An 11,295-nucleotide genomic window follows, 5' to 3' on the forward strand; every position below is an offset into this window, starting at 1 on the left:
ACTTTCACAGCTTTACAGAGTATATACCATAGGTAACACTTTCATTCGATGGACAATATGAGGGAACATAATCCGGATCTGCCACATCGTCATCATCCAGTTTTTCTTACAGATTTCCATTCCGGCTCCCGTGTGCAAAGTACTCAACGGCTAAAGGTAAAATCTTGATACTTCAAGCGTTGGTTCTGCCTGTAAAGGCTTTGGTAAAAATGGAAATAACTGCCAGAGATTCTGGTACGTAAGCACATCAGGGAGATCTCATAGTCAGCAACAACTGAGGATGCATGCGGTGGCCAGTGAGTTGTAGTACCTTGGCCTTAACATGTTGGAATACCCATTGATATGCCCTGATACTTTTGTCTGGCACAAGTACCACGATGAGTGGTAGTACTCTACCTTGATACAGTCTGTGGATACTTACTGTAGGGGCGAGGACACGTTTTGAATGTATCATGATCCATGTACAGCACTTAACACTCCCAAAGTTTTCTGTAGTTGATAGCAAAGACAATGTTTCCCATCTCGGAACATAACCATATTTTAGACAAAGAACTTTCTGGAAAAGAAAAAGAAAATGTCCACATGGAGTCGGTGCTACAACATGGTAAAAAATGATCATACTTTTACCTCCCATTTGAAACAGTTGAAACTAATCACCATCGTTGGTCTTCTTAGTAAATGTAGCTTTGGTTTTGTTGCATATTCCAATGGTTTCCGTGACAAGGGTATACTTTATCAATATTATATTATTTACTCAATAACTTTGGCATACTTTGCAGTATACGGTTGTTGCATGACCATGTAAAAAGCAAAGTGATCCCAGGGCGAAGATTGCCATGAATATTTAACAAATATATTTAACAACTAAATGATGCCCTTAAAAATGACATCACCAGATAAGATAGTTGTAGAGGGTGACCAACCGACTTATGCAAGTGTCAAGAATTTGAAAACTAAACTTCCTGATGTTTATATATGGTATTCCTGGCGATTTCTCTATACTTTGATACAATACAGTATAATTTAGAGATTCACATATAAAAGAATTAAAGTGTTTCATACATTACAACTGGCTATACGTGTGAGAATCATTACAACAAATTGCAAACAACTGCAACGACTTCCACGGCTGTTCTTTTAAAGTGCAAATGCATTAATCCTCTTTCTCCCAAGTCCAATGGACTATGGCGACTTGTTTGCCAGTCATTCTGACACGCGTTTCATCCCAATTTGAACTCACTATGGCTCCCGCCAATCTATTGGGAATTGTGCTAGTACAACTTAATGAGAAATTAGTATTTGAACACCCCCAGGGGGAAAGTAAACAATCTATGCTGATATAGGAGATCCACAAAGCAAACATACTTAGCATAATTTTACAGTGTAGAGCATTGTTAGCTCCTTGCAACTGAAAGAAAGAAACAGCTTTTTGGTGCTCCTTTTCGATACTTCTTCAGCATCATGATACTTACTTGATTTGCCCATGGCTTAAGTTGAATTCAGTAACTAAAAATTGGGTTATTTTATAACTTACTAAGTTAAAATTGGGCGGTCTGTGCTACAAATGAATTGAACCTGAATGGTTATAAATTACGATGGAATTAGACTTGGAAGTCTACAAATACAAATGAATTGTCACAAATGCTGAATTAGTTATATGTGAGTTGTCTACAGATACATGAAATGTTATTGCATTGGGCTTGGTAAACAATAGGTTGGCCCTGAAATGTGGCTGCTCATGATTTAGGCTAGTCTGTTTGCATTGCAAAAGTGGACTTATGCATTATATAACTTGGGTGACACTGAAATGTGACTTGGCTTGGTGTACATAACTTCACAGCATTTACTGTAAATCAGAGTAAATTTGGCAAAAGTGTTAAGTAAATGACTACATGTATCTTTGGGATTATGGGCTAATGTAGCTTTATTATTACTGTCTTTGCAGACGGGCCATTGGTCCCACAGTTCTTGCATGAAATAAGACCAAGAGATGCGTCTTCTTTAAAAATCACTGATCAAGAACGTGATCTTATTACAGAATTGTCAAAAACCAGATCTGGCAAAGTGAGGGTGAAGTAGATTTGCCAACAGCACCCGAGTCAGAGGTGAGTTGGAGTAAGGAAGGAAGTAATCAGTCTATTGGTACAAGTGATAGTTTTGCGTCACATAGTTGCCATCCTAGTACTAGTGGCAGCATTAAACGGAAAAAAAGCACAGTCATCATAGAAGGCGATCAGAATAGAAACATAAACATGACGATACAAGTGATGAGCCTCACTCTTCACATACTTCTAAACACAGAAAAAAAGGAGAAGACAACACAAAGCAAGAAGTAGCAATGGCACTCGACCAGCTCAAACTATGATGCTGGCATTGATAAAATAGAATGTGAGGGCAAAACAGATGAGGATGATGGTAGGGTTGAGGGTGATGTTTGTATACAGCAGGGTGACATCTTGCATAAATATTTGCCCAGACTAGAAATCAACATTTTTCTAATTATACACTGGACTTCGATCTAGCTGGTAGTTATAAATGGCTACATTTATCCGTGTTTATCTGAAATGTCTAATTTAGTTCCCATTGGTAATACATAGATATTAGCTGGTATACTAGTTAAAAAGCACAATTCCGCACCTAACTCGTTTATATATTATATCGGTGACCTGAAACTACACTTCATTAATCAGTACATATTGTTTTGAAAAAAATGAGCCGACGTTTATTTTGCCATGTCACGATAGACTTGCTTGCAGTCTCTGTTGTGATTCGATTTGAAGAAAATTTTTTGAAAAATAAATATAAATTGCGTAAACGAGGGGTGAACACGAAGTCCAAACAGACTTGGCATCAGTGTAAGCGCCCTTACATTACCGGCCAGATTCGGGCTTGTAATGATTGACATGTCTAATATGTTTGAACCAATCAGAAGACAGGCTAATTAACATATCAACTGAGACCACATCTCCGCTAGCCAAGGTCTTAGTTTATTCGGCCAAGCCTCTAAACAGAAGGCCTGTGCGATTCGGACGATGCTGAGACCCCGGAAACCGGTATATTGTTACGATCCGTGGCTCGGCTGCTCCACTCACCAACAGTCCCTCAAAGAACCCACCGTATGACGTTTATGCAAATTTCAAACCCATATCTGGCCGGTAATGTGAGGGTTTTTACACCGATGGCAAGTCTGTTGGAATTTTGCGGTCACATGACTTTCGCGTTCACCCCACGTTCACGCAATTTATATTTATTTTTCAAGAATTTATCTTCGGAATCGCAACAGACTGCAAGCAAGTCTAATGTCACGAATCAATCACGCCTTAGCCTGTTCGCGTGTATTGTGTATGAATGTGTACTGTATAAGACTAGTTTATCACTAAGACTGATATTCTGTATGAAATTCACAACCCGAATGGAAATTGCAGAATTTAACCCTGCCGTCATTTTTTCACGGCAAATTATTTGTCAACAATTTTTATTTTGAACCAAAGCAAACTGGAATCCGGCGATCACAATGACGAAATGTGTACGTTCATTCATAGTGTACAAGTGTTCTCCATAAACATTGTTCTCATTGGCATCACTCGTTTCTTAGTGAAATTTACTTCTTTTGCGAAACATTTCATTAATATTTTCAAGCATTTTAACAGAGAAATGTCAATTTTTTCTTAATTTCACAAACTACCGAGGTTTCTCAGTACCACGATTTCATAGATAGGGAACACTGCAGTTTTGTCCATGTTTTACATGAAATGTGGGATCCTTTTTTATGTTGTCCATGGAATTTTTGTACTGTACATTTTAATCTATTGTAGCTGTAAAATGATCACTGTTTCGTATAAAAGTGTGACTGGGGGGGGGGGGGCTTTGGTTATTATTTATTTAGTCTGAACATAAATTAGTTGGTTAGCATCCTGCACTTTAACAATTTTTAGGTCCAAATACCAGTCAGTATAAAACAACAATAGCAATATGAATATGAGTGAAGTTTTTCAAAATAATTTAAAAAAAGCAAGAACCTATGATACAACTTCGAATTAACATTTTCCATTTTTTCAGGTGCTTTACGATTTATTTGTTGACACCTTTGAAATCCTATTATGAGACTCATACTGATATCAATAGAGAACTGGGTCAACTTAGTGCAGCTTTAGAGAGAAAGTATGCTGAAACCAGTGACATTAGGAGGGTCGGATACACCAATGAATTGTTTCATTTAAATGACTTCTCAGAAAGCAAGAGCTAGATTGCCCTGCTATTCGTACCACAGTTACCTGAGATGGTCATCTGTTGCATTTCATATCACATGTAAATCACTATATTGAGGGAACAGTCAAAGATGACTATTTTCAACAACAACTTGTCAGATTGCTCCGATATTTGTCATGAATGTTCTAGAACTGCCCCCCCCCCCCCATGCACAGGTGTCTATTTTAACTGATAATTTTTTTTGCACATTTTCTCCAAACCATCGTCTGCCAGATTGCTTTGAGATTCATGATGTGGAAAGTCCTCTCAAATTTGTCCATTTGCTGTAGTTCTGTACCACTCTCAACTTATTCAATTACTTGTGTTATTGTATAGATAATGTAAATAAAATATGTACATTTTGTTATATAAAAATTTTGTATGTTGTGTTTTATGGAAATTAAATTTAGGACCACCATAGTATGTCCTCATTACGTGTTCCTCTTCATTTGACAATGAAGTGTTTGTATATAGTCGTGTCCAGATACAATATTATTTTGTTTTTGGAATAGAAAATGTCATTTTGCATTTACATGCACTTCTTTGGAGAAGCTCTTATATATCTAGAAACTGTAAAAGCAGGAATTCACCTTCATTATATATGGTTGCTATTGAACAAGTCAAGAAAGAAACAACAATGTTTTCATAAATTTTATTTTAAATAAACAGTACACTATAAACATTTGTGAATATTCAAAACCCAAGTGAAAAAATACAGTGGGAGTATAACAAATTGTTTTTTGACATCTCTTTGTAAAAAAAAATGACGGAATTAAAAACAAACAATGATATATATAAAATAAGTTTGGCTTTTTGAAAAATATCAATTATTGCACCGCTCTTATGCTAGTCGTGATGGTAGAAATCTAGTGTACTGCCCAAAATCGTCGGGGTACTTGTCTCTTATTCCCATACACAACAGCTATAAATTGTCTGTATGCAGCATGTCGGTTGGACATGTTCAGATCATCCACAGCGAGGATATCTCTTCTATATGTCCTTGCTGATGCAAGGACAGCTTCATTAAGGATAAGTAGCTGAAAATCCTAGAGAAAAATAAAATTAGATTAACATGGCACAGCAAACTGTTCTTGCACTGATTGTTCCATGCATTTCCTGTAAAGTATGCACTACAGCATGCAAGGTTTCCTGTAGACCTGTTTTGGGGATGAGGCCCCCCCAATAAATAAAAATAAATCGCCCATAACAATGATGATGGTTTAATATCCTCACAAACCTGTAACTCCCCTTCCTTCAAAACACGCAAAAACTGGCAAACATAGATTACAAATATGAAGCAGTTGATTGTTTCAATAATTCAGTCCTACATGTGGTCATATGTGTCAAATTGACATGATTGATTTTTCAACTACACTTACTGGTAGTCCTGAAATGCAGCTTTCTGGTTGCCTCCTACAACATCTCCTCTCCGCTTGTGTGGGCATCTGCCGGCAATTTCTGCAGATACACCATTCAGGATTATTAGTGGATGATGATGGATGATGGCCTCCTAACTGGGCTGATCTTTCCTCAACTAAATTAAAAACAAGACTTGGCTGGTTATCCACCATTTGCATCAAGATCTTGTCTTTTGATTTTATTGGCATTTCTGTTATGATTTTCTAGATGTAAAAAATTATACATGATTACCACATATGTAATGTACATCAGGGTTCCCACAGAAAATGAAAAACAAGATTTCCTGATTTTTCCCATGACATTTCCCTGATATAGTTCACAATTTCCCTGATCCTTAACTTGTACATCTCCCAATCAAATAGGCATCGAACAACACAATTTTCATTTCTACATACATGTTGGCCTTCATTTTGATGCAAACAAAATGAATATGTTGATTACACTTCCATTCAACAAATTATGAAATTTTGAAGCCAATAAGTGATGAAAACTAAACCATGTACATGCTGTTTACGCAGGTTCTTTTTCAGGCCTTGAAAAATATTTACCACTATCTTAAATTCCCTGCATTTTCCCTGATTCTTTTTCAAATTCCTTGATTTTTCAATGCAGTTTTTTTTTTCAATTTCTCTGACCTGTGGGAACCCTGGTACATGTAATTTCATTAATGTGGAATACTTATTTATATTGGTGATGCTTTCATTGCATAAGATAAGGAAAATTATTATTAATCTAATACGGATATTTCCTTGATTTTCAAAAAAAATATCTGCTCAAGCTTATTGTCTTGCATACCAAAAAGTCCACAATGACTGTACTAGGTATGAAAAAAAATATATATTGTAATTACACGAAGTCTTGTTTTCCTTTCTTCAAGTATATTCAATGTTATGCCACCTCCACCTCTACTAGATCTTCCTCTGCCACTTGTACCTCTGGAGGTACTGGGTCTCCCTCTGCCGCCTCTTCCCCTACCAGTCCCTCCCTTTCTAGAAATTATTTTGTCAGCTTCATCCGAACTTGAAGTCTAAGGAAAATAAAAACGTATTCAAACATCTCTGCCATGAATAGAGCAGGGTACCCCAACTAGGAAGCACACTATTTGCTCAAACAAGCAGAAACCCTATGACTTTGTCTGCTGAGGCAATTTAAACATTTTGAACAAAACAAATAGCCATACATAAAAATAAGTTGTAACCATAAAAAAATGAAAATAAATACTTGCTTGTATCAAAGACACAATTAGGGTACTATTTATTTTACTGCATTTACTTTGAATTACAAGTACCACTATGGCTAATTTATAACTAAAGTTTTCCAATGTGCTAAATTCATCTTTTTAGTCAACCCCTAACTATAGTTTTACTTTACAAATTTTTTTTGTCAACATGAACAAAACTTTTGCATATTTTTTTTTTAAATATTTTTTTTTAAAACTGTATTTAGCAAGAGAAAAAATAATAACATGAGAACGGTAACATGCATGACAGACTTCCGTTTATTTTTTTACTAGTAGTTTATCATGATTTACACTAGCCGCAGTTCGGTCTTCGGGTTATGGGGGAACCCCGAAGACCGGGAATCGTGAGCTACAGACCTGCGGCTAGATTCACACGAACTTTTCCCGGCTTTGAAACTGTGACACCGGAAATAAAACATACCGTGTTTGATTTTTGTACAATGTCAAAACCACGTTGATTCGATCTTAATTTTTAGGCAAATTTTAATGTTTATATTCCAAATTACATTTTGGAAAAGCAAATCAATGTTTGTAAAATAAAAAAAACAAAAGTAGTAAAAACTAAAAGCCGAAGTGGTCACCACGTCGTCTGTCTAAAACAAAATACCTCTCGTCGCTCCAACGTAAACCATAAGAATACAGCAATGAATAAGTCCGTTAAAACAACACAGACAGAACTACATGGAAAACGTTCGATCAATAAAAACCACGTGTATTTGTTTACGTCCTAATAAATATGCAATACTTAAGTCGATGTCAGAGTGCGTTGCCGTGGAATCCATTTTAGAATGCGAAATGTCGCGATAACATCCATTTCACGCGGTAGTTATGACGTAACATTGTTGGAGTTCTTCATCTCGTGATCAGTCAGACCACCTAGAAATATGGCGTTGAGTTCGATCGTGAGCATTTTTTGCGCATTCGCATCCGCACAGAGATCGATGTAAATTTTATTATAATAGAAGATAAGCAATTTCAAAGATAAATGCAACAAGTTTTCAACCCAAAATAGTTATTTAGAACGCCGTTAGAGACGTTTTCATTCCAGCTATTGGGCCTTTAAGGTATTACAGTACTAGTACACATGACCTTGGTGTAATCAATTATACAGATGAAACCATCAAGCAGTTATAAGGATTCAGCTGTAGGATATATGTGCATTGTCTTTTCCCAATGAAAAAAAGAGAAAAGAAGCAATTCTTTTCATTCACCTTACAAAATGCTGTAGATGTGGAAACACAGGCAATCTGTTTCAGCCCAGAATACCAGAAAAATGTTGTTCCAGTTACTTTAAGCAATATAAAAAAAAAGAAAGTTCTGGAAACACAAAACACAGGATTCCTTGAACATCAAAGGCGCAGAACCGACTTTCCTCCAAGTGTTGCATTTAAATGTACTGATATAAACATGGAGAAAATGAATATACAGTAGAAGTTAATGTATATCAACTAAAATGCTGCATTGTCAAAATGAACGAAATAACTGAATTCGCTAGTTTAAATTGCACCCGGAAACGTGTAGACCAGTTGCCATTTCCAAAAAAGGGGCCTAAAATGAGAGCAACCCCCACATGTGGTATATCAAGTCACCTCCTGTGTTTTTTAGTTCAGACATGTCTTCTGAAAGAAAAACATAGATGTGGTGAGAAATGTTTGCCTGATATACGTTTACAGTGCCCGTTTCCATGGTTACTAGTATTAAATTGAAATTAAACAAGGATTTTGTCATATATATATATATTGTAAAACACATTTGTTTAGATTTTAGTCATTGAAATTATCAGTTTAGTCATTTAAAATAGTACAATGCAACACATTTGTTTATTTTAAAAACATGCTCACAATGTTTATGAAGCAAATACTTTTTGTTCATACGAAAAACACTTTAAGTTCATTATCATGATATAGTGATATAGCATAATCTAATGCATATATCAGAATGGAATATCAAGCAATACTATTTTTTCATGGCTCATTTATGTTCCAAGTTGAGAACGGCACCAATAAATGTGTAGTAGTTGGTAATGGCTATGTTTATATTATCAAGTCTAGCTGGCATGAATATGTGCTTTAAACAGAGTTTAAGTGGGCGATCACATCTAACATTACAATATTAACAAACTGAATTACTAATCATCAGTGTCACTGTCAGACTCAATATTATAATCAGTATTGTTGCAATAATGTTCATGGCACGCACGAAATTCTGTACACTTTAGTCCTGTCTGTAGGCACTGACATTTCCTGTTCGCATTACAGTTATGGTCAGTACAGTAGAGATGTGTCAGGTCTCGCACTTGAATTGGTGCGACATCTTTAGTATACATGACTGGCTCAAGCTGTTCATCTTCTGTTAGTCTCCATCCATTTCCAATTGGTTCCCAAAGTTCTTGATTTGCAACGTGACTTTGGCACCATATTGCTGTCTGATACCTCTCATCACATGCTGCATGAATGAATCTTTCATTGGTGGAAGCTGACCAGCTGAATTATCAGTTTTTGAGGCTAAAACATATTAAACTTAACAACCACAATAAATTGACTGCCACATGGCAAGTTGAAATTAAAGAGCAACTGGAAGGGATAACCTCATCACTGAACAAAACTAACTCTGAAGTTACCAGCATGAAAAGATCCATCAACAAAATACATGATACCCAAAACATAATTATGAACATCTTAAAAGAAATCCAGAGTCCAAAAAACAATTTGAGAGCACCAACTACTACAAGCACCGCTTCGCAAACAGAGAAAATGGAAAATTCAAATTCAGGTAGTTACATGCATGAGTCTGATATAAGTACTGCTTCAAATGTACAGCAACAACAAACACTTGCTCTTAATGCAGAAGCAAAAGAATTCATAGTAAATGTACCAACCAACAATTACTACAGTTCTCTAGAAGATACTCCAAAATCAACCGATATACAACAGAGCTGTTCATCTACCGATGTCACTCCAGACAATGATCAATTGGCATCCAGTAGCACAATTACTCACCCCAGGCACAGAAACAACAACATCCGCAGTAAAAATCAGATCAACAATAGCAAATCTGATCCCAGCTTTCAAAACAAAGGTAGTTACAACACTGTTATTGTGGGAGACTCCACAATGAAGCATATTATACCTGAAAAATTTTCAACAGTACGGAAAACTTGTGTTAAAGTAATGAATGGTAAAGGGATAAATCATGTATCCTCATTCATTAAGTAATCTAAATTTAAAGATCCAAAAAACATAGTGCTACACATTGCCTCTAACGATATTGACAACGGCATCCCCCTACAAGAATGCTGTGACCAGTATGAAGATTTAATTGACGTAACACGTGGCATGTATCCAACAAGCAGAATATTCATATCCAGTGTCATCCCTAGACTGGATAAAGATAGCTTTAATGAAGCAGCAGCAAGGTTCAACACATCATTACAACTCTTCAGCAAACAGAAGACTGAGGTATATTATATTCACCATAACTTCCTTGACAACGAAAATAACATCAAAACATATCTATTTGAAGACAAAGTACACCCCAACCACAGAGGAACTAGATTCATTGCAAGCAATATAAAACGATATGTATACAGAACCATAACTTCGCAACCTGGAGGCAAGCCATCCAACACTCACTCAATGCAAAATCCAGATCTCAGAGTAAAAAACACTCAACGCCAGGTATATAGACAAGACAACAAACACTATAAAAGTAACCAAAGAAACTCGAGAAATAAACATATAGAGAACTTACTCACCAGCATTATGAACATTATCCACAATTGAATCCAGTTGTCTGCATGTTACACTGAAATAGGTAACTTTTACATATTTACATTTGACCTAGAATAGTGTATTTAACACTCTTTATCTGCTCTTACTTACTGTTTTTTTTGTTTTTGTTTTTTATCTGCCATTCCACAATGAAGTCCAGTTTAAAATTTTCGACTTGGAATATTTATGGCAGTCTAGTCCAGAAAATTAATGACGTAGATTTTTTAAATAGTATTAGTGATTTTGATTTTGTTAGTTTAGTTGAAACCAAAACTAATTTTGGTTCAAAGATTAAAATCCCCAACTATTGCCACTTTCATTCCTTTAGGAGGGAAAAACATAAAAATGCTCGTACCAACTCTGGTGGGATTGTTATGTATTTTAAAAACTTGTATAAACAGGGTGTAAAACAAATGGCAAGTAGCAGTGATGACTTTATCTGGGCTCGCCTAGATAAAGAATTCTTTCAACTAGATGAAGATATATTTCTATGTGCATTATACTTGAGTCCTCAGTCATCCAGCATTTTTCGTGGGAAAAATTCTAACTCTATTTGAACTACTGGAAAATGATATCACAAGATATTCTCAATTTGGCTCAGTAATGCTTACGGGAGAC

The 11,295-nt window shown here is 35.9% G+C and overlaps 1 protein-coding gene across 1 annotated transcript; it reads right to left on the reverse strand.

The window, feature by feature from the left end:
• Positions 1–5,012: 5,012 nt before the first annotated feature.
• On the reverse strand, positions 5,013–6,538 carry LOC144360125 (uncharacterized). Its single transcript, XM_078013017.2, is given in 5 exon segments — positions 5,013–5,157; positions 5,160–5,174; positions 5,177–5,294; positions 5,628–5,870; positions 6,518–6,538. Coding segments are annotated over 4 exon segments (429 nt in total). The 5' UTR covers positions 5,856–5,870; positions 6,518–6,538; the 3' UTR covers positions 5,013–5,089.
• Positions 6,539–11,295: the final 4,757 nt, after the last annotated feature.

The sequence above is a fragment of the Saccoglossus kowalevskii genome, chromosome 2 (assembly GCF_978046115.1).
Source record: "Saccoglossus kowalevskii chromosome 2, keSacKowa6.1, whole genome shotgun sequence".
Classification (NCBI taxonomy): domain Eukaryota; kingdom Metazoa; phylum Hemichordata; class Enteropneusta; family Harrimaniidae; genus Saccoglossus; species Saccoglossus kowalevskii.